The sequence below is a fragment of the Akebia trifoliata genome, chromosome 1 (assembly GCF_017979445.1).
Source record: "Akebia trifoliata isolate Shusen 1 chromosome 1, ASM1797944v1, whole genome shotgun sequence".
In the NCBI taxonomy this organism is placed as follows: Eukaryota; Viridiplantae; Streptophyta; class Magnoliopsida; order Ranunculales; family Lardizabalaceae; genus Akebia; species Akebia trifoliata.
In genome coordinates, this window is record NC_141375.1 from 13003260 (window position 1) to 13027517 (window position 24258).

Here is a 24258-nt window from a genome sequence, read left to right on the forward strand (position 1 = left end):
TCCACTTTTTCGTAATACCAACAAAATTAACTTTCAAGTAATGTATTACTAAGTTAGTAAACCCGTGTCTAATATGTTATCTTTTCTCGAAACTTCTCCATTTTTCTATGTAATAAGGAGGTAGCCTCAAAAGTAAACGTTCTTGACATAAATCCAAACTGGTTATGATACAACTGTTTTTTGTCTTTACTTTTTCACCATCACTATGCTCCCATAATTTGTAGCGTGACTCATAGGTTTTATCCCACAAAAATTTGTGAAAGTTTTCCCAACACCCTTGTTCTAATAAATAGGAGCTCTAGAAGTTCTCCATTTACCAGACATCTCCTTAGACTACAAAAGCATATTAAACAACTTAGTTAACAATCCTAATCCTATTTATTTCATGCACTTTCAAACCTCCATTGGAATATCAACTGGACGTGAATTCTTTCCTACAGTTGTAGGCATGGTTCAAAGTTTCGTTCTATTTTGAAATATTTCGGTGGAAAATCCGATTTCAACTCAAAGTGGAACATAAAACATTGAATGATTTGGGAATGTTTCAAAGTATCACAAAATGTCTCAGAATGTTTTAGACGAGACCATCTTGGTTTTTCTCTTGATCAAGACATTGCGATCAGAAGAGATTATAAACCTCGGTTCTAAGAACCTTCTACCCTTTATGTGTTTCCATACCCTTTCATGCTTTAGAATTCCGCTCCAACGTAGTGAAATAAAAAAAAATTAAAATTTATCCACAATAGCCATTCCCAGCTCAAGTACCCACAAGTCCCCTCCCCTCACGCAAGCACTTGCTTCATGTACCTAAGGTCTTTCCTATCTTCACCTTAGCCAAATCTTCTTTAACCTCTGAAACCCTAATCTTATAACGTGAGTTTGTCTTGTTGACTAGAGTCATTTGTCTTGGACAGATGGGAAAAGGAATTTCTCTTATTCTTGTTGAAAATAATTTAGTTATTTGCTATTTTAGTCTTAATTTCTTAGTAGTGATAGTATTTTATTTAATTATTATTCTTAAAGGCTTTTCTGTAATTTGACCTTTTTAATCAATATAAATTTCTGTCAAGCTCTCAAAAAGAGGTTTGACACAATTATTCTCAAATTCTTCTTGGTATCAGAGCCAAGGAAATTTCTCCTTTCTTTTTTTCTTCTCTTCACTCCTAAATCCTAATCTAGAATGAATCTCATTCGATCTTCTCCCCTTTGGGGGTATTTTCTATATATTTTTTTCTTGTTTTATCACATGCTGCAATAATGCGCTGTGTTTATACCCTATCCTAGGGTTTATTTCTTCGTAACAACCAATTGGTTTTTTGTTTTTGTTCTATAAACATTGTTATTAGAACCTGCACCCAGATGACAGCCCTAAGAGTTTCAGATTCACCCAACGACAGGAGTTTGGGTCTTGTTGTGACCCTGCGACTATCATAGAGCCTTTGATTGAACTTGCAATAGGTCCCTGTGACCTCACTGCAGTCAGGCGACAGTAGTTCATCTGTTTTTTGGCTTTGTTTTTGTTCTTACGACTTCACAACAACCAGGCGATAGTCACTGTAGTCAGGCGGCAGGAATTTTTCTGGTTTTTGGCTTCATTTTTTGCTCTTGCGACTTCGCAGTAACCAGACGATAGTGTTTTTGACGTCACAGCAACCAGGCGACAGTGATTTTCTGGTTTTCTCTCTTTTTGGATTCATTTTTGGTCCAACGACAGATCTAGTAGATCCTGCGATAGTTCTTTTTTTATTTTTTGGTTTGATTTGGTCCTACGACAGGCCTGGTGGACCCTGCAATATTTTTTTAATTTTTGGTTCGACTTGGTCTTGCGGCAGTGTTTTCTCTGGTTTTTTTACTCTGGTTTTGGTCCAGCAACAGGTCTGGTTGACCTTGTGGAAGAGTACAACATTAGTAGAATTTTTTTTTGGGACTTACTATTGCAGCACCAGGCTGTTGACAGAGTTCGACAGCAGTTTGGACATTGTTCTGTTATTTGGGCTGTTATTCCTTCTTTAGATCTCCCTTCAAACCAAATCAATGTCTTCGGTACAGGGTATTCCAACTTCCACTACAGTCCTTAAGTCTAACTCTTCAGCTCAACGTATTACCACTGCTCTTCTCGATGGTCGAAACTTTCAGTCATGGTCCAAATCTGTGCGTCTCTTTCCAGGGAGCAAAAGGAAATCTGGGTGGCTCTCTGGGACTATTACTAAACCACCTCTAACTGATCCTAAATTTGAATCATGGGAGATCGACAACTGTACTATCCTTGGATGGTTGTTTAACTCCATGGAACAACATATTTATACCATGTTCATGTACCATGAGACAATTTCATCTTTATGGTCGGCGCTTACTCGGACATACGCACATGCCAGGAATGACTCGAGGATTTATGAACTTTATCGAGACATTGCCCAAACTACCCAAAGGACTCAGAGTGTCGCCGATTATTTCGGATATCTTCAATGAGTCTATAGCTGAATTGTCTTCAGAAGCAACTGATTATGTTGTCAAGCGGATTGCTCGACATCAAACCTACCAGTTTCTTATGGATTTGCGTCCAGAATTCAAGGCACTTCGAACACAGATCCTCAACACCACTCCTTTACCTTCTTTATTTGAGATATTTGCGACCATTGACAGTGATGAGCGTCGTCGCCATATTGCTTCTCCTCAGACTCAGGTTCCTGGCATTCTTTCTGCTCCAGTTATAGATCAGATGGCATTAGCTGCCAACTCGAGTTTCTCCGACCCCCGTACCCCTGGCTCAGGGAATCGTGGTCGTGGTAGTCGTGGTCGTGGTAAAGGAAGTGGTTTTACTTGTAGTCATTGTGGGAAGACTGGTCATGAGAAGACTCATTGCTTTCAGCTCTATCCTCATCTGGTACCACGATCTTCCTCCACTTCATCTTTGGGATAGACTATTCCTCGTGCTGCTACAGTTGAGTCCTCATATGTTCATTTCACTGATCCTCCTTCACTTGGCACTATTGACTTGCAACAGCTACAGACTCAAATTGCCAATATTGTTCGAGATCAGATCCAAGCTCATACTAAAACCTCTTCGACTGCAGCCTCAAGTATTACGACTCCAGATACATCAACTGCATTCAATGTCACTCAGTCTAGCTCTGCTCCTCTGAAATAGGTTATTGATTCTGGTGCTTCTGATCACATGACCGGTGAGTCTAGCCACTTTACTTCCTCTATTTTTTCCACCACCCATAGGGAGGTTCGCCTTGCTGATAGATCTCTTACACTTATCCACAGCAAGGGTGTCATCCCTTTATCCTCTGAGCTTTCTCTAGATTCTGTGCTTCATGTCCCTCACCTATCTCTTAATCTTTTGTCTGTTAGCAGTATTACTGTAGAAGAATCCGAAAATCTAATCTCATAGAATCAAGAAAATAGGATATTCTTCTTGATTATTCTTGATTACTCTTAACTTTATAGAATATTCCTGTAATCTTCTACAATAGGATAGTTGGTTTATTATTCTAGATTACTCTTGAAGTTCTAGATTATTCTTGTAATAGGATAGTTGGTCTATAAATACCACTATTGGGGCATTTGTAATGATCATCCAAGAATTCTCAATAAATTCAATTTTTCTACATGGTATCAGAGTACTAGGTTCTGATCTAGGGATTACCTATGACGGGCCAAAATCCGTGGAAGACGGCTTTAGCCGGTGCAACCCACAAGGACGCAGCGGCGTCAGGGGAAAGCACCGCAAGTTCAAACCTGAACTCCTCCATCTCATTCAGTGGTTCGGAAGGGTCCACGAATTCGTTTCAATTAAATATCCACCGTCTAAATGGAAAAAACTACACGGAATGGTCGCAAATCGTTCGTTTGATTTTGGAAGGCAAGGGGAAGCTTGGATATCTGACAGGAGAAGTGACAAAACCTGCCGATGTAAATTCGACTCTCAAGGCCTGGAAATCAGAAAATTCTTTGATTATTGCGTGGTTGGTGAACTCAATGGAACCCGCAATTAGCAAGCCCTTTATGTTCCTGCCGACGGCCAAAGATGTTTGGGAAGCAGTCAGGGATACGTATTCCGATCTAGAAAATTCTTCGCAGATTTTTGGTTTAAAATCCAAACTTTGGCACGTGAAACAGGGTGACCGAGATGTAACCTCCTACTACAACGAGTTGATGACATTGTGACAGGAGTTAGACCTCTGTTATGATGATGTCTGGGAGTGTGCGAATGACAGTGTCCATTCATAAAACGGCAGGAGAATGATCGTGTATTTATGTTCTTGGCAGGACTTAACAAAGAATTAGACGAGGTGCGGGGCCGAATTTTAGGGAAAACTCCTCTGCCAACAATTCGTGAGGCCTTCTCAGATGTTCGGAGATAAGAAGCACAGCAAAGTGTGATGCTTAACAACAAATCGGTTCCTAGTACTACTAACTCGGAAGTAGAAAGTTCTGCCCTTGTAACTCGGGATTTTCAGGAGGAGGTGAAGAAGGATGGTAAGCGTTCTGAACGGCCGTGGTGCGATCACTGCAAACGTCCGTGGCACACACGGGAAACCTGTTGGAAAATTCATGGCAAGCCTCAAAACTGGAAGAAGAAGTCACGTGGAGAGGGGCGTGCACTTCAGGCTAGTGTCTCGGATCAAGAGCAGCAGTCTTCTTCAAGTTCGTTTCCTTTCACCAAGGAACAGATAGACCAACTGTACAAGTTTCTCGAGTCTCAGAAAAATCCTTCTTGTTCTTTGGCTCAAAAAGGTAATTACCTGCAAACAACTCTCATTGGTGTCAACCCTGATCGCACCTGGATCATCGATTCAGGTGCAACCGATCATATGACAGGGTTGTCAAATCTTTTTTCTTCGTATAATCCTTGTGCAGGTAATCAGAAAATTAAGATTGCAGATAGCTCTCTTTCAGCCATTGCAGGAAAAGGTTTTATTATAGTATCTCCATCACTCACTCTTCACAATGTTCTTCACGTTCCCAAACTTTCCTGTAATCTTTTGTCTGTCAGTAAGCTAGCCCATGATCAAAATTGTCAAACTAATTTTTTCCCAACTCATTGTGTGTTCCAGGATTTGACCTCGGGGAGGATGATTGGCAGTGCTAAACAGAGTGGAGGACTCTACTTCCTTGATGATGGATCAGAATCGAGACGACAATCTCAACAAATAAGTTCCTACTTTGAATCTATTTCTGTTTCCAATAATAATATTATGTTATGGCATTTAAGATTAGGTCATCCAAGTTTCAAATATTTAAAACATTTATTTCTGCTGAAAAATCTACAAGGCTTATTTTAGAAAAATAGGATATTCTTCTTGATTATTCTTGATCATTTTTTTACTTTCTAGAATATTCTTGTAATCCTCTACAATAGGATAGTTTTCTAGAATATTCTTGTAATAGGATAGTTGGTATAGTTTTCTAGAATATTCTTGTAATCCTCTACAATAGATAGTTTTCTAGAATCTTCTTGTAATAGGATAGTTGGTCTATAAATACCATATTAGGGCATTTGTAATGGATATAAAAGAATTCTCAATAAATTCAGTTTCCTACATGGTATCAGAGCCTTAGGTTCATATCCTAGGAATCGATTTTTTTTTTTTTTTTTTTTGCCAACTTGTTCGTTGTTCATCTGTTTTTACCCTCCCTTTATTTTTCCCTTGTGATCTTTGCTAAATTCACGATGTCAGAAGAGTCAGGAGCCACCAATCAGTCTGTGATGGTGACACTTCATGGGAAACCACAAAACTTTTCTAGTAGAAATGGGGGAGGATCAAGAAACTGACAACAGAATTGGCAACAAAAGTTACATGCTAATCTGGCACAAACCGGCAGTGATGGCTTGGGTGCTCAAGAGAATTCTAATAGCAAGGAGATCAACAAAGAAGACATTGAATGGCTAAGATCACTTCTCAACTCCTTGGAGAAACCATCGGGTATGTGGTCATTTGCACATTCAGGTATAGTTTCTTCTTCTCATGCCTTTAGTGTCTCGGATAGTAATTATTTCGACTCTTGGATCATTGATTCAGGAGCAACTGACCATATGACTCATTGCTCCTTTATATTCTCCACATATAGTCCATGTTCTAGTAACAGAAAAATTACATTGGCCGATGGGTCACTTGCTACTGTAACAGGTCAAGGAGATATTCACATAAGTCCTTCATTAATTCTGAAAAATATTTTGCACGTTCCAAAACTTAGAATAAATCTAATCTCTGTCCAAAATCTTACAAAGGATTTGAATTGTAGCTTGACCTTTTCATCCACTTCTTGTATTTTTCAAGACCAAGATACGGGGATGACGATTGGGCATGCTAAGGAAAGCAGTGGCCTCTATTACCTTGATGTGCAGAATAAAAATAAGAGTTGTAGGATTGACAATCCATCTTCCTTGTTGTCAGATACAAGATCTCCAATAAAAGACCAGATTTGGCTTTATCACCTTCAGTTTGGACATCCTTCCTTTAGGACTTTGAGTGTCATGTTTCCTTCCTTATTAAAGAATATTGATATTCGTGAATTTCATTGTAACATTTGTGAGTTTGCCAAACACAAACGAGTTTCTTTTCCTTCGAGTAATAAAAAATTCTCATTTCCTTTTCAATTAATCCATAGTGACATTTGGGGACCGTCAAGAATTTCAAATATTTCAGGGGCTAAATGGTTTGTCACGTTTATTGACGACTGTACTCGTGTCACATGGGTTTTTTTGCTAAAACAAAAATCTGATGTTTGCACGATTCTCCCTATCTTTCATGACATGGTCAAAAATCAGTTTGGGGTTAAAATAAAAAAAAGTAAGATCTGACAATGCAAGAGAATATTTTAATCAAGTATTATCTCCATATTTTCAAAAAGAGGGGCTAATACATGAATCCTCTTGCATAGATACACCCCAACAGAATGGAGTGGCAGAAAGGAAGAATGGCCATCTCTTGTCAACAACTCGTGCATTGTTATTCCAACGGAATGTCCCCAAATATTTATGGGGTGAAGCAGTTTTCACATCAGCCCACTTAATAAACCGTACTCCATCTCGAGTTCTTGATTTTAAAAGTCCCTGGGAGGTCTTTTCCAAATTTTTTCCTGATTTTGCATCTCACAATCAATTGTCACCTCGAGTTTTTGGATGTGTTTCGTTTGTTCATATTCATTCTCATGGTCGTAGTAAACTTGATCCTCGAGCTCTTAGGTGTGTCTTTGTGGGGTATGCCTCAACTCAAAAGGGTTATAAATGTTATCATCCACCATCTCGCAAAATCTTTGTGTCTGCCGATGTAACTTTTGTTGAAAGTGAAAGTTTTTTCCAACCTTCTCTTCAGGGGGAGACACTTACTAGTGAAGATAAGGACCAAGGGAATCATGGCTTTCTAATGGACTTTCCTGCTCAAGCTAGCCAACCACCAACCCAAAACACTCCACCATTTCCCTTGTTTGAAACTGAACCACCAAAACAACTTGAACAAGAAGAAGTTGAGCCATCAAAACAACCCGAAGCTGAACAGGTTGAACCTATAACCCCAGGACATACTTGTATTGAATCAGTTATCACGAAACCATTGCAAGTTTACTCAAGGAAGAGAGGTTCCACCGCTAAGCCGAAGCAAACTCAAGCGTCCGAACCAACTCTCGGAAATGAGGTAAATATTGATATCCCTGTCATCAACTTGTCTTCTGAAGTTTTTGAAAATAATGATCTTGACTTACCCATTGCAGTTAAAAAAGGTACCCGAAATTGTACAAAATATCCATTGTCTCATTTTGTGTCATTCGAAAAAGTGTCACCATCACACAAAAGCTTTCTCACCCATCTAAACTCCACAACCATACCACAAATACTATCTGAGGCCCTAAGCAAAGAAGAATGGAGACATGCTATGAAAGTGGAAATGGATGCACTCACAAAGAACAAAACCTAGGAGTTGGTGGAGCTGCCCAAAGGAAAGAAACCTGTTGGATGCAAATGGGTGTTTTCTCTGAAGTATAAAGCTGATGGATTACTTGAACGATACAAAGCCAGGTTAGTTGCAAAAGGTTATACACAGACCTATGGAGTGGACTATGAAGAAACATTTGCACCGGTGGCTAAGATGAACACAGTAAGGATTTTGTTGTCATTGGAAGCCAACTTAGATTGGAGTTTACACCAATTCGACGTGAAAAACGCCTTTCTTCACGGAGACCTAGAGGAAGAAATTTATATGGTGAGGCCTCCAGGATTTGATGACAATTCAGGAGATAAGAAGGTATGCAGGCTGAAGAAAGCATTGTATGAGTTAAAACAATCTCCACGAGCATGGTTTGGAAGGTTTACAAAGACAATGTTAGGAATGGGCTACAAACAAAGTCAAGGTGATCACACTTTATTCATAAAACACTCAGCCTTTGGGGGAGTAACTGCACTACTGGTATATGTGGACGATATTATTGTCACTGGTAATGATGCGAAGGAAGAAGGAGCACTCAAGAAACGTCTTGCAGAAGAGTTTGAAATAAAGGACCTAGGCAAGTTGAAGTATTTCCTAGGTATAGAGGTTGCTCGTTCAAAGGAAGGAATATTTGTCTCACAACAGAAGTATGTGCTAGATCTTCTCAAGGAAACTGGAAAAATAAGTTGCAGGCCCATGGAAACACCAATAGAAGCAAATCATAGGCTAAGTGAAGCTCCAGAAGATGAGATTGTAGACAAAGGGATGTATCAACGTTTGGTTGGAAGACTGATTTACCTCTCTCATACTAGGCCTGACATAGCATATTCTGTTAGTGTGGTTAGCCAATTCATGCACAATCCTAAAAGTATACACCTGCAAGCCGTATACCGCATCCTCCAATACTTAAAAGGTAGTCCAGGTAAGGGAATTTTATTTAAAAAGGGAGCAAACTTGCGTTTGGAAGCATACACAGACTCAGATTATGCAGGGTCCGTGGTGGATAGAAAATCGACATCTGGTTATTGTACATTTCTAGGAGGAAATCTAGTTACATGGAGAAATAAAAAACAACCGGTTATAGCAAGATCAAGTGCAGAGGCAGAGTTTCGGGCAATGGCACAAGGAATTTGTGAACTTCTGTGGATCAAAATAATTCTAGAAGATCTTAAAATCACTTGGGATAGTCCAATGAGGTTGTATTGTGATAACAAGTCAGCCATCAATATTGCTCATAATCCAGTGCAACATGATCGTACAAAACATGTGGAAGTGGATCGACATTTCATAAAGGAAAAACTAGACAGTGGTTTAATTTGCACCCCATACGTTTCAACAGAAGGGCAACTGGCAGACGTTCTAACGAAAGGATTACCTGGAACCACATTTCAAAAGGTCATTGGCAAGCTGGGAATGGAAAACATATATTCACCAGCTTGAGGGGGAGTGCTGAAAAATCTACAAGGCTTATTTTAGAAAAATAGGATATTCTTCTTGATTATTCTTGATCATTTTTTTACTTTCTAGAACATTCTTGTAATCCTCTACAATAGGATAGTTTTCTAGATTATTCTTGTAATAGGATAGTTGGTATAGTTTTCTAGAATATTCTTGTAATCCTCTATAATAGGATATTCTAGAATATTCTTGTAATAGGATAGTTGGTATAGTTTTCTAGAATATTCTTGTAATCCTCTACAATAGATAATTTTCTAGAATCTTCTTGTAATAGGATAGTTGGTCTATAAATACCCTATTAGGGCATTTGTAATGGATATAAAAGAATTCTCAATAAATTCAGTTTCCTACAATTTCCTAAGTTGTTTGGCAATAAAGATCCATCTATGTTTCATTGTGAAATATGTGAATTTGCAAAACACCACCGTACATCTTTTCCTTCACAACCATATAAACCATCAAAACCTTTCACTATTATTGACAGTGATGTTTGGGGTCCTAATAAGATAAGTACACCTTCTAACAAAAGATGGTTCATCACATTTACGTATGATCATACTCGACTCTGCTGGGTGTATTTATTGAAAGAAAAATCAGAGGCCAAACGCGTTTTTTAAAATTTTTACAATATGGTGCAGACTCAATTTCAAACTAACATACAAGTTTTCAGGAGTGATAATGGGAAAGAGTATTTTAACATGACCTCGGAAAATTTTTTTCTTGAAAAAGGAATAATTCATCACAGTTCTTGCATCGATACATCTCAACAGAATGGTGTTGCAGAAAGAAAAAATAAACATCTGTTGGAGGTGGCTCGTGCGTTACTTTTTGCAACTAAAGTTCCCAAGTATCTATGGGGAGAGGTTGTTTTAACTGCTGCGTACTTAATAAACAGAATGCCCTCTAAAGTTTTACAATTTCGAACTCCTTTCCAAGTTTTACAAATTGTTTTCCAACTGCTAGACTTTCTGCTGATCTACCTCTAAAATATTTGGTTGTACGGTTTTTGTTCATGAACATCGAAAAATTGGAAAACTTGAGCCCAGAGCTATAAAATGTGTCTTCATTGGTTACTCCCCAACTCAGAAAGGCTATAAATGTTTTGACCCGATATCGAAAAAATGTTTTATCACAATGGATGTTACATTTTTTGAAAAACAACCATATTTTAAGGATATTCATCTTCAGGGGGAGATTTTTAAGGAAGATTCATTTAACTCGGGCAATGTTTTTCTCTCAGATGATGTGTTTTTCTCGCAAGAGTCTGAGTCTAGTATTCTGCACCTACAGTAAATGGCCAAGATTTATTCATTGAAACTCCTCCTATTATGAGTGATGTTTCCCCTGAGCCTAGGCCTACATTTGAAAAACAATCTAAAAATCAGAATTCTGAACAACAATTTTTGGAAACCGAAGATAAGGAACAACCTACTATAATGTCACAACATGATAATAGATTCAAGGATGGTGACCGAACTTGGAAAGGAATTGTTTACTTGAAGAAGAATCATAAAAAAAGGAAAGACGAATTGACTCTACAGCACAGCCATGATTCTGAACCAAGGACGAATCAACAATCTGAGTCTGTTACAGGTAATTCTCTTTCTCTTCCCAACAGTCAGTCTAAGCCTTCTGATTTAGACATTCCTATAGCTCTTCGTAAAGGGGTTAGATCTTATACTAGTCATCCACTGTCTAAATTTGTATCATACTCGAAATTGTCTTCATCTCTTGCTGCTTTTACCTCTCAATTGTCCAGTGTAGAAATTCCTAACAGTGTACAGGAGGCTCTAAAGGTTCCAAAGTGGAAAGAAGCAGTACTTGAAGAGATGAGAGCTCTTGAGAAGAACAATACTTGGAGTGTTGAGGCATTGCCAGCTGGGAAGACCACTGTGGGTTGTAAATGAGTCTTCACTGTGAAGTACAACTCTGATGGTTCAGTGAAAAGATACAAGGCTAGGTTGGTGGCAAAGGGATTCACCCAGACATATGGCATTGATTATTCTGAGACTTTTGCTCCTGTTGCAAAATTAAACACAATGAGAGTACTTTTATCTATTGCTGCTAATTTGGACTGGCCCTTGCAACAACTAGATGTGAAGAATGCCTTCCTCAATGGTGACTTGGAGGAAGAAGTGTACATGGATAGTCCGCCGGGCTTTGAGGAGAAGTTTGGCTCAAGAATATGCAAACTAAAAAAGTCCCTGTATGGTCTCAAACAGTCTCCAAAGGCTTGGTTTGAGAAGTTCACACAGTCTGTCAGAAAACAAGGATACTCTCAAGGACAAGCTGATCATACCTTGTTTCTCAAGTTCTCTCATGAAGGAAAGGTTGCTGTGCTAATAGTTTATGTTGATGATATTATTCTCACAGATGATGATGTGATCGAGATGGAGAGACTGAAGAAAAGCCTTGCTTTAGAATTCGAGATCAAGGATTTGGGAGCGCTAAGATATTTCCTTGGCATGGAAGTTGCTCGTTCAAGGAAAGGAATCGTTGTCTCTCAACGAAAGTATATTCTTGATCTTTCAAAGGAAACCGGGTTAAGTGGTTGCAGACCGGCTGAGACTCCCATGGATCCCAATGTAAAGCTTTGGGAAGAAGGAAGTGTTCCTGTTGATACTGGTAGATACCAGAGATTGGTTGGAAAACTAATATATTTATCTCATACTCGACCGGATATTGCCTTCTTTGTCAGTGTTGTTAGTCAATTTATGCACGCACCTTATGAAGAACACCTCGAGGCGGTCTACCGAATTTTGAGATATTTAAAGTCTACTCCTGGAAAAGGTCTGTTTTTCAAAAAGACAAATCAAAGGAGTGTTGAGGTATTTACTGATGCAGATTGGGCAGGTTCGGTGAATGACAGGAGATCTACTTCAGGGTATTGCACCTTTGTGTGGGGAAACTTGGTTAGCTGGCGAAGCAAGAAGCAAAATATTGTTGCCAGAAGTAGCGCAGAGGCTGAGTTTAGAGCAATGGCTCAAGGGATCTGTGAGGTATTGTGGATATACAGAATCCTCGAAGAACTCAAAATGACTGTGGAACTTCCTCTGAAGCTGTACTGCGACAGCAAGGCTGTAATAAGTATTGCTCACAATCCTGTCCAGCATGATAGGACGAAGCACATTGAGATTGATCGACATTTCATTAAGGAAAAAATTGAAACTGGAACTATTTGCTTGCCGTTTGTGCCTTCTAGTCAGCAAACAGCCGACATCTTGACTAAGGGGCTTGCTAGACCTAACTTTGAACATCTGATAAGCAAGTTGGGCATGATTGACATCTATGCACCAACTTGAGGGGGAGTGTAGAAGAATCCGGAAATCTAATCTCATAGAATCAAGAAAATAGGATATTCTTCTTGATTATTCTTGATTACTCTTAACTTTCTAGAATATTCCTGTAATCTTCTACAATAGGATAGTTGATTTATTATTCTAGATTATTCTTGAAGTTCTAGATTATTCTTGTAATAGGATAGTTGGTCTATAAATACCACTATTGGGGCATTTGTAATGATCATCCAAGAATTCTCAATAAATTCAATTTTTCTACAATTACTAAATCTCATAATTGCTCAATTACCTTTTTTCCTACTCACTGCATTTTTTAGGACCTGACTTCGAAAAGGATTTTTGGCAAGGGATATGAGAGAGATGGGTTGTACTTGTTTGGATCTCAGCCTACTGCTGCTCCGGCTTCCGTGCTTCCATCATCTGGCAGTCATATTTTTATATCACAAACTCTAGACTTATGGCATGCTCGCTTAGGACATGCCAATTTTCAACACTTGTGTTCTTTATTTCCTACTTTAAAAACGGCTTGTAGTGGACATAAATTTCAATGCTCTGTGTGTGAACTTTCTAAACACACACGTACTTCTTATATTCCTCGTATGCATCGATTTAATGCAATATTTAATTTAGTTCATTCTGATGTGTGGGAGCCTTCCCCTGTTACTGCCTTTAATGGTCATCGCTATTATGTTACATTTATTGATGATTACTCTCGTTGCACTTGAGTTTATCTGATGCGTTCACGTTCTGAGGTGCTCCCAATTTTTGTTAATTTTCTTAAGATGATTCAGACTAAATACAATATCACTGTTAAATCCCTCAGATCTGATAATGGGGGGGAATATATATCTGACGGGATTCGCTCCCATCTTCATGAGAATGGTATGCTTCACCAGTTGACTTGCCCTTATACTCCTAAGCAAAATGGGGTGGCGGAACGCAAGAACCGCCACCTCATGAACATTGTCCGATGTCTTCTTCGGGGAATACATGTTCCAAAAGCATTTTGGAATATGGCAATCCTTACTACGGCTTTTCTTCTTAATCAAGTTCCAAGTCGCGCCTTAGAGGGGCAGGTGCCCCTTCATGTCCTTCAACCTGATAGTACTCTCTTCCTTATTACACCTCGTGTCTTTGGGTGCACGTGTTTTGTTCAGGACAAGACCCCCAATCGTACGAAATTGGATGATAAAGCCATTCGATGCATTTTTTTGGGTTACTCCTCTATGTCCAAAGGGTATCGGTGTTATAATCCAATTTCTCACCGTGTCATTCACACTCTTGATGTTACCTTCTTTGAAAATGTTCCATACTATCATGCTACCTCTACTTTGCAGAACTCTCCTACTTTGCAGGACTCGTCTCCTATCGTGTTCCCTTATCCAGTTTTTCCTCCGTCTTCGCCGCCGCTTCAGGTCTACACTCATCGCACTCACCCTTCTACACCCTTGCCAACCTCCTCCTTAGATTCAGGTATACCCTCCTCTACCTCCACACATATACCTGCTCTTATTCTGTCTATTTCTGACTCTCACTTACCTATTGCCCTTCGCAAAGGTAAGCGAGGGTGTGTTACTGATCACCCTATTGCCCAGTTTGTTTCCTATCAAGGTCTTTCTTCCTCTTATTAGGCCTACCGTGCTGCCATTAATTCCATTCAAGTCCCTCGGTCTGTATCAGAGGCTTTGCGAGACCCTAAGTGGACAAAGGCTATGACTGTTGAAATGGATGCATTGCACACCAATAATACCTGGGAACTTGTGCCACTTCCATCTGGGGAACGGACTGTTGGTTGTAAATGGGTTTTCACCGTGAAATATCTTGCAGATGGTACTGTTGATCAGTATAAGGCACGCCTAGTTGCTAAGGGTTTTAAACAGACTCCCGGGAAAGATTTTGGTGCTACGTTCGCTCCAGATGCTAAACTCTCTACTATTCGTCTTCTTATCTCCCTAGCTGTGTGTAACTCCTGGCCACTTCACCAACTTGATGTGAAGAATGCATTTCTGAATAGTGATTTGACTAAAGTTATTTATATGGACCCTCCTCCAGGGTTTCGTATTCAGAGGGAGTATTCTGGAAAGGTATGCCGCCTTCTTAAGTCTTTGTATGGCTTGAAACAGTCCCCGCGAACCTTGTTTCGACGATTTTCTGAAGTTATTATTTCTATGGAGTTTTCTAGATGTCATTCAGACCATACTTGCTTTGTTCGTCGAGGAGTGGATGGCTATTATACCATTGTTTTGGTCTATGTGGATGACATCATTGTGACTGGAGATGATCCTCAGTGGATTGACAAGGTTAAGATGTTATTGGGTCGTGTCTTTGAGGTTAAGGACTTAGGTCCACTCAAGTATTTCTTGGGGATAGAAGTGACCGCTCTCGTCGTGGTATATCACTATCTCAGGGTAAATACACATTAGATCATCTTCGGGATACCGGGATGCTTGGTTGTCGTCTTGCTTCCTCTCTTATGGATCAGAATCATCGTCTCCAAGCTGATTCTAGCGATCTTTTATCAGATCCCTCTTCTCATCAGAGACTTGTAGGCCGTCTGATTTACCTAACTAACACTAGACCGGACTTGTCATTTGCGGTCAGTGTGGTCAGCCAGTTCATGCATACTCCACGTACATCTCATCTTGATGTAGTTTATCGTATTCTTCGCTACTTGAAGTCACGTCCTAGTCTTGAGCTTTTCTACTCTTCCACTACTCAACCACATTTGTATTGTTTTACAGATGCTGATTATGCTGGCTCTCTTACAGATAGGAGATCTACCTCTGATTTTTGTACCTTTTATGGTAATAATCTTATCTCGTGGAAAACTAAGAAACAGAATGTGGTATCTCGTTCGTCTGCTGAAGCTGAGTATCGCGCTATGACTCTTGGTACATGTGAACTAATTTGGCTTCGTTCTTTGCTGACAGAGTTGGGTTTTCCTGTCTCTGGTTCTTCTACTCTGTTTTGTGATAACAAATCAGCTATTATGCTTGCTTCTGATTCCGCTCTTCATGAAAGAACAAAGCACATTGAGGTGGATATTCACTTTCTCAGGGAGAAAGTTTGATCTGGTGACCTTCAGACAGTCTTCGTTCCTTTTTCAGATCAGCTTGCCGATATGCTTACAAAGTCTATTGGTCCGTCTATCACTAATTCTCATCTTATCATGCTGGGTTTAGTTGATATATTCTCTCCAGCTTGAGGGGGAGTGTTGAAAATAATTTGGTTATTTGTTATTTTAGTCGTAATTTCTTAATAGTGATAGTCTTTTATTTAATTATTATTCTTAAGGGCTTTTCTGTAATTTAACCTTTTTAATCAACACAAATTTCTGTCAAGCTCTCAAAAAGAGGTTTGACACAATTATTCTCAAATTCTTCTATTCTTTGTCCCCAATCCCTCCCATGTATTTTACAAAACAAATCTAAAGTGAACAAGAGTGAAAAATCAAAAAATTAAGTACATCATTGAACCTCAAGAAAGCAGCATATAGTAATTTTGTCAGTCGATCCACCCGATCTTATTTTGTCAGTCTAAGGCATCTTGTTTATGTGATCTAAAGCTTGTAAAGAGCTTAGAAGGGTTTTCTTTGAGGATTTTGTAGGGAGATGGGATCAGGTGTATGGTATTGCGAGAGATTAACTACTATGTATTTTCTGTCCGCTTGGCTGGCCACTCAGCCGACCTTGCTTTATTATTAATGAAATTTTTTGCTTATAAAAAAAAAAGCATCATATACAAATGACCATAAACCTTTAAGTGATTTATTTCTTATTTGTCCATCAAGTTGGAGTGTGATTATGCACTTATGGTAAAAAACGTGACAACCCAGGCCAGGTCAATTTCTGTTTGAGAAAGCTAAGTGACAGATTTTCCTAAGTGCTGAAGGCAAAATAGGAGCCCAGAAAGAGTAGCATCTGCTGTGAGTTTTGCAGGCCTGTGTTTATTAAACCATGATTCCAAAGCAAAAAAACTAATAATTGAGACCTCCATATCATAAATTTATCTGTATTTATTTTCTCGAATTTTTTTTTTTTTTTCAGTTAATTAGTCTATAGTGCAAATAGAGTTCACTACAATGCCTTCCATTTTCATCCAGTCATGACTCATTATAGTCACACAAACCATAGAAGATAACTCCAATATTTGGGAAGCTTCTGGCTATATCTGGACCAGTAATATAAAAGAAAAATAACTGCAGATAAAGAAGGTTCCACATCTAAGTGAAATGCTAAACTTAATATAAGGCAAGGATGGGTAGTTGCCTTCATACATAAAAGATATAAATGGGAACAAAGGAGATGGCCAGATCAGATATACCTTATATCCAAAAAGTGTATCCTCGTATGTCTCGTATGGGCCTATAGTAACATCCAACTTAGAGTCCTGCAATTTATTAAGAAAAAACTAGTAAGTGAGTTGGCTACAGTTACATAAAAATCAGGACCAAAAAGGTTCTTATATCTAATATTCTTACAAAACATAGAACATAAAACAGTCTGATTGATATTCATGAAAAGCAAAAGCTCATCAAAGAAAGCAAGGACAGATTTCTCCATATGAAAGCTTTTAAACTTTGCTTACAGTAACACACACACACAAAGATTTCAGTGAACAATTTGGTCAGCTTGGGACTATAACATTTTGATTAATATAGAATACTATAAATCTTGTCACAATTAAAAAGAAAAATACTATCATGATGGATAGTAAAAGGAAATAAGAAAATGCACTCAACCTGTAAAGGATTTTTTACTTCAATATGCCCATCGTACTTGTATCAACATGCGTATCAAACCCAGCAAATTATAAACACCTAACTCGCTGCCAGAGAAATTAGATTGATTTCCCCACCATGTAAGAGACTAAATGAAGACGATATAGTTTGGAATCCCAGATCATGTGGTGCAAATTTCCACATGTAAGTCCTACCAGGCTACCAACTATAACTTAGGACGCCATGCCGATCAATCAAATCAAGGCAAATGGCACAATGTGAAAGGTGCTTTTTAAGGGTAGAAATGTTACAAAAAAATGCTTACATGATAATACATGGGACAAGATTCAGAGTAAAGTCTGGTGGTTGAGAGAGACCCATGGAGGTATGTTACCACAAAAATATCCATGCAAAGTCACTTGTGGGAAAGAAGCTGATAACATACAAGCTTTGGGTAACTAGGCTGACACATTCACTACGTGTCACCAAGCCTTGTATATGTCAATGCTAATAAGGCTTGCAAAACTGAGTTGAGAGTCATTATCCTTTCACACAATTCCATATTACAAGTAGGGTCCCGAGCACAAATCAGAACTGAACATGGGGTTACTAAGGGTTACTAAGTAAGGGGTTCACAACTGAACATGACTAATTGAGAACTACATCACTCTAAAAGTCTTCTTTCAAGCTATGCTCCTCTCCTCAAACCCTCTCCCTCTCCCCTATACCACTTTCTCTATACATCCCTGATTGACGTAAAAGAGACCAAATGCCAAATGGATATTGACTTGGTTTAGGAAAAAATTGAAGCCACTTTACCCAACCTTTCAACGACATGTACGCACACGTGCAAATAACAATTAAAATGTATGTCACGTGCAAATAGAAGGATCCACCCTGTTATATCAAGTGATTACTAATAAGATAGTAAAGAAAATGCTATAAATAAAAAGATGGATATGAAGTAAACCCTGCTGAATGATCTAAAACTGATAGCAAATGCTGAACAAATTCATAAGCATAAAAAATATACTAACCAACTCCATCCAAGCTATGTCCGAGTCATGATAGTCATTTGAAAGAAAAGCATTGGCTTTGGTTTTCAGCAACCTCTTTAAACTACACATGGAAAATAGTGTGGAACTTTAAAAATCTAAATTTGGTTATGGAAGTAAGATATCTTATTAATGAACCCTTAGCTTTAGAAATTCAGTAAACAGCCTACCTAGGAGAGTTGGTCAAGTCCCCAGCTTTGTGAAGCAGCTCAGCTGCTTTCATAAGGAGAGGCTTATACTCATGAGAGTATGGAACAATATAAAGATCATGAATAGACCCCAAAACCTGGTCATCACCACTAAATGTACTACTGACTTCAGGAGCATCCAAAGTAGATTCACTATGCCTTCTAATAACATTAAAAAACCCAGTTGCAGCTTCTTGTTGTTCATCCCGTAGACTACTCTTCCATAACTCAAACTCCTATGAAAAAGACAGAAATCCATGGGTCTTCAAGTTGAATAAAAGAAATAAATGTGGATGATAATGTTAGAAGGGGCTGATGAGGATTACCAAGGAATCCAAGTCAGAACCTTTCCTGATTTTGTGTTATTTATTTCCTAGCTTTGGCCATGATTTAGTTTCCTATTTTGTTTAGGCTAATTTAGTGGGTTAGTTTCCTAGAATAGCTCCTAGATTGATTCAGTTTTCTATAATAGCTCCTAAATTGATTCTCAGAAGCTGTATATAATTGTACAGATTGTTTCAATAAAACAAGAACATAAATTTTCCAAACTTTTATTTCTGTTTTCATGGTATCAGAGTTGTGCGTTCCTGCCGGCTAAAATTCCAGTTTTTTTCCGATCGAAGCAAAAAATCGATCATCGTCATCAAACATGTCAGGCAATTGTCCACAAACAGCAACAAAGAAGTATTCTAATGCCTCTCCAGATGTTAGCCATTCTCTACAGATTACTCAACACAAATTAAACGGGTCAAACTTCTGTGAATGGTTTCAATCTGTGTTGTTAGTAATCCGAGGGAAAGGAAAAGTGGGCTACCTAACTGGTGAAATTCCTCCTCCGACAAGCAGTGATGCAAGTTACAAGACATGGGACGCTGAAAATTCCATTGTCATGGCATGGTTAATAAATTCCATGGAACCTCGCATAGGACGCACCTAGCTGTTTTACAAGACTGCACACGAAATATTGAAGGCTGTTCAGGAGATGTACTCAAATCTTGAAAACACGTCTCAATGCTTTGAAATTCGTTCTCTTTTGCGAAACATAAGGCAGGGATCAATGTCGGTAACAAAGTACTACAATCGGCTGATTGATCTCTAGCAAGAAATGGATTTGTTTTACACAATTCCATGGAAGTGTGTTGATGATGGAATACTGTATAATCAGGTCCTTGAGAAAGATCGAGTATTTGATTTTCTCCAAAGACTCAATAAAGACTTGGATGAAGTACAAGGTCGTATTCTTGGAATGAAACCCCTTCCTTCTCTCCGTGAGGTGTTCTCTGAGGTCTGACGAGAAGAAAGCAGGAGAAAAGTAATGCTAAACTCCTCCCTTGGAATCCCAGAGGAACAATCTCAAGGATCTGCACTTGCATCTACTCAGTCTCAGCCTCAAGAGCAAAAAGAACACCCTTTATGGTGTGAGTACTGCAAAAAGCCATATCACACGAAGGAGACGTGCCAGGACATTCATGGAAAACCTCGGGCTTGGAAGCCACGAAATCAGAGGAAAGACAACCTTCCAGCCTGTGTAGCTGAATCTGCTGGGACAAAAAACCCTAGCACTGTAGCTTTTACTCTAGAAAAAATGAAGATTTTGAGGTCCCTTCTTCACCAGCAACAGATTTCTGAGGTATCAAGCTCTACATCTAAAGCAGCAATTGCACAACGAGATAATATCTCCTCATTTCTGTTATCACAGAAAGATGATCTCAATGACTGGATTGTTGACACTGGTGCATCAGATCATATGACGGGACTTCATACAACCTTCTTGAATTATAAAAAATGTGATGGTGAGATAAAAGTCTCGGTGGCAAATGGGAATACAGTACTTGTGGCTGGAGTTGGAGATGTTTCTGTCAAGGACTTTATTTGAAATCTGTCATTTATGTTCCAAGTTTAAGATACAATCTCCTTTCTGTTAGTAAGTTAACTAAAGATCAAAATTGTAAAGTAACCTTTCTCTATGATCGTTGTGTTTTTCAGGACCCGTCTTCGGGGAAGATGATTGGCAATGCTGGAGAACGACGTGGTCTCTACTATCTTTTTTATTCTTTTCCAAGGTTAAACCCACATATGTCTCTTTCTGCATCTACTACGTTAAATTCAAATGTAATTTTATGGCATAAACGCTTAGGACATCCTAGTTTTCCATATATGAAACATCTGTATCCAAAACTATTTCTTAATAAAGATCTCTACTTTCCATTGTGAGTCATGTATTCTTGCGAAACAGTCCCGGAAAAATTATCCTGTTCACAATTACAAATCTTCAAAACCATTCCATATAGTTCATAGTGATATCTGGGGAGCAGCACAGATTGTAGATTTAACAGGCAAGAGATGGTTTGTCACCTTCATAGATGACCATACTCGTGTGTGTTGGGTCTTCCTTTTGAAAAACAAATCTGATGCCGGGCATGTGTTTCAACAGTTCCATAAAATGATAAAGAATGTGTTTCAATGCAACATTCACATACTCCGCACATAGACAATGGAGGAGAGTATTTCTCCCAGATTCTAGGAGACTACCTACTTGAGAATGGCATATTTCATCAAGGCTCATGTACATCAACCCCGCAACAGAACGGGGTTGCAAGAGAAAAAATCGCCATATGTTGGAAGTAGCACGATCACTCATGTTTTCTAGTGCAGTTCCATATCATTTTTGGGGTGACTCTATATTAACTGCTGCATATCTGATCAATAGACTTCCATCAAAACCCCTAAAATTCCGTACACCAGTTAGTTGTCTCCAAAAAGAATTCCCTCATATCTGTTTAATCAACTCGCTCCCACCAAAAATATTTGGGTGTTCTGTGTTTGTTCATAACACCAGTCCTACATGAGGAAAACTTGATCCAAAGGCCATCAAATGTATATTCGTAGGATATTCTCCTACTAAAAAAGGGTATAAATGTTACAATCCTGTCACAAAAAGATTCTGTGTCCTATGACATCACATTCCTAGAAGATCAATCATTCTATTCCCACGATTGTCCTCAGGGGGAGAACTTAAATGAAGACAATCATTGGGATCCTTTGATCTCACTTCCTGTGTCTTTGTCCCATTTTCCATCATTGCCAACGTTATCATCCTCTGAGTCTCCTTCATTACCCTCACAAGATATAACCTCAGGTATTGGTCAAGGGGAAAAATCATTCCAACAACAAGGTGAACCACTTGTTTACTCAAGGAGGCCCCGTGTTACTCAGCAAACTCAGTCATCAGAACCTTTGGCGGATCCACCACAAGATTCACAGAAAGGAGCTGTTACAATAGATCTGGATGTTCCCATTGCTATCAGAAAAGGGGTAAGATCTTGTACTCAACACCCAATTTCAAATCATTTGTCATATTGTCGTTTATCTAACACTCACAAGGCATTCGTATCTCAACTTGATAATGTAACAATTCCAACAAATATATATGATGCCTTGAGAGATTTAAAATGGAAAGCGGCAGTTTTGGAAGAAATGAAGGCACTACATGACAATGATACGTGGGAAGTTGTAAATATGCTTGAAAGGAAGAAGTTAGTGGATTGTAAGTGGATTTTTACTGTGAAGGTTGGCTTGGAAGGGAAGATAGAGAGATACAAGGCGCGTTTGGTTGCTCAAGGGTACATGCAAACATATGGGCTTGATTACGAAAAAACTTTTGCACTAGTTGCAAAATTGAACTCTATACGGGTTCTCTTGTCCATGGCAGCCAACTTAAATTAGGAATTGCACCAAATGGACGTCTCAAATGCTTTCCTAAATGGAACTCTTGAAGAAGAAGTCTACATGAAGTTGCCTCCTGGCTTCGAAGACAAAGAAAAATTGGGATCAGTGTGTAAACTGAAGAAGTCTCTGTATGATTTAAAACAATCCCCTAGGGCATGGTTCACTCGATTCAGCACAATTATGAAAAGTTTTGGGTACACACAAGGGCAGGCAGACCACACCCTATTCATAAAACAGTCAAAGGATGGAAGAAAATCAATCCTGATTGTGTATGTTGATGATATGGTGATCACAGGAGATGACAATGACGAGATTGAAAACCTTAAGGGTCAATTACAAACTGAGTTCAAGGTTAAGGATCTTGGAAAACTTCAATATTTCCTAGGAATGGGGATTGCCAGAAGCAAAACTGGTATTTTCATTTCTCAAAAGAAATACATCCTAGATCTATTGAAGGAAATCGGGAAGCTTGGTTGTCATCGAGCTAGCACTCCTCTGGAGAAGAATTGGAAGCATAAGATTTCTAAGAATGATCCTCCAGCTAACAAAGAGAGATATCAACGTCTCGTGGGAAAACTAATCTATCTATCACTTACTAGGCTTGACATTACCTATAGTGTTAGCATAGTTAGTCAGTTTATGCATGCTCCTAACGAGAGACATCATAGTGTTGTTGATCAAATTCTTAGATATTTGAAAGGAATTACTCAAAAGAGTGATAATTGGTCGGTTGAAGGATTTGCAGATGCTGATTGGGCTGGTTCAATTGAGGACAGTAAGTCAACCACTAGATACTGTACAAAGCTTTGGGGGAATGTTGTTACATGGCGAAGTAAGAAGCAAACTGTTGTGTCAAGGAGTAGTGTAGAAGCAGAATACAAGGCAATTGCACAAGGGATTTATGAGTTAATTTAGCTTGAATGACTATTGTCAGACTTAAATGTTAAAATTGATGGTCCAATAAAACTATAAATTGACAGTAAGTCAGCAATAGCAATTGTTCATAACCCTATTCAACATGATCGGATGAAACATGTTCGCATTGACAGAAATTTCATCAAATCCGAGATTGATAGTGGAAAAATCAGTCTGTCCTATGTGCCACCTGAATCACAGGAAGTAGATATCCTCACAAAACCTTCACTTAGGGTCGGGTTTGAGAAAAATGTATCCAAGCTGGGAATGATTGATATACATTCACCAGCTTGAGGGGGAGTGTTAGAAGGGGCTGATGAGGATTACCAAGGAATCCAAGTCAGAACCTTTCCTGATTTTGTGTTATTTATTTCCTTGCTTAGGCTATGATTTAGTTTCCTATTTAGTTTAGGCTAATTTAGTGGGTTAGTTTCCTATAATAGCTCCTAGATTGATTCAGTTTTCTATAATAGCTCCTAGATTGATTCTTAAAAGCTGTATATAATTGGACAAATTGTTTCAATAAAACAAGAACATAAATTTTCCAAACTTTTATTTCTGTTTTCAGATAATCCACCATGGAAAATTCAGAAGAAATTCCATTAAATCAAGGGAAGAGTATTAGTTCTACATATTTATGGCTAACATATAACAGTCAGCAAATAACTTCCCCAAGTGCCATCACATGTGCAATTACCTTTTTGTCCATATCTGGAGGATAGAAATTTGCACCAGGGGGTTTTAGCATTGGGAATGCAGCTCTGTATTCAAGACCCTTCCACCCTGGTATAGGTCTTGTAGATTCCACAAGCAACTTGACAGCAGAATCTGCAGTTGTCAAAAATGCCCGATTCTCATCAAGGCATGACCTGTTACATGAAGAAAATGAGAACTTTTCGGGACAGTGTTTATAAAGCCATAATTATTCTCTGGCTCTTAGCTAAACTTTGAAGTGAATGATCT

At 38.7% G+C, this 24258-nt stretch overlaps 1 protein-coding gene across 3 annotated transcripts in view; it reads right to left on the reverse strand.

The window, feature by feature from the left end:
• The window catches only part of LOC147410738 (nudix hydrolase 3-like), an 84841-nt gene that overhangs the window by 37822 nt on the left and 22761 nt on the right, over positions 1 to 24258 (reverse strand). For 2 of the 3 annotated variants that reach the window (XM_086439592.1, XM_086439584.1), the window contains 4 exons: positions 23993 to 24164; positions 18634 to 18887; positions 18446 to 18527; positions 17012 to 17077 (listed from right to left, as the gene is read on the reverse strand). In XM_086439592.1, coding sequence (XP_086295718.1) covers positions 17012 to 17077; positions 18446 to 18527; positions 18634 to 18887; positions 23993 to 24164 — 574 coding nt within the window. The remainder of the gene's footprint in view (positions 1 to 17011; positions 17078 to 18445; positions 18528 to 18633; positions 18888 to 23992; positions 24165 to 24258) is intronic. The other variant, XM_086439600.1, reaches the window with a different exon arrangement.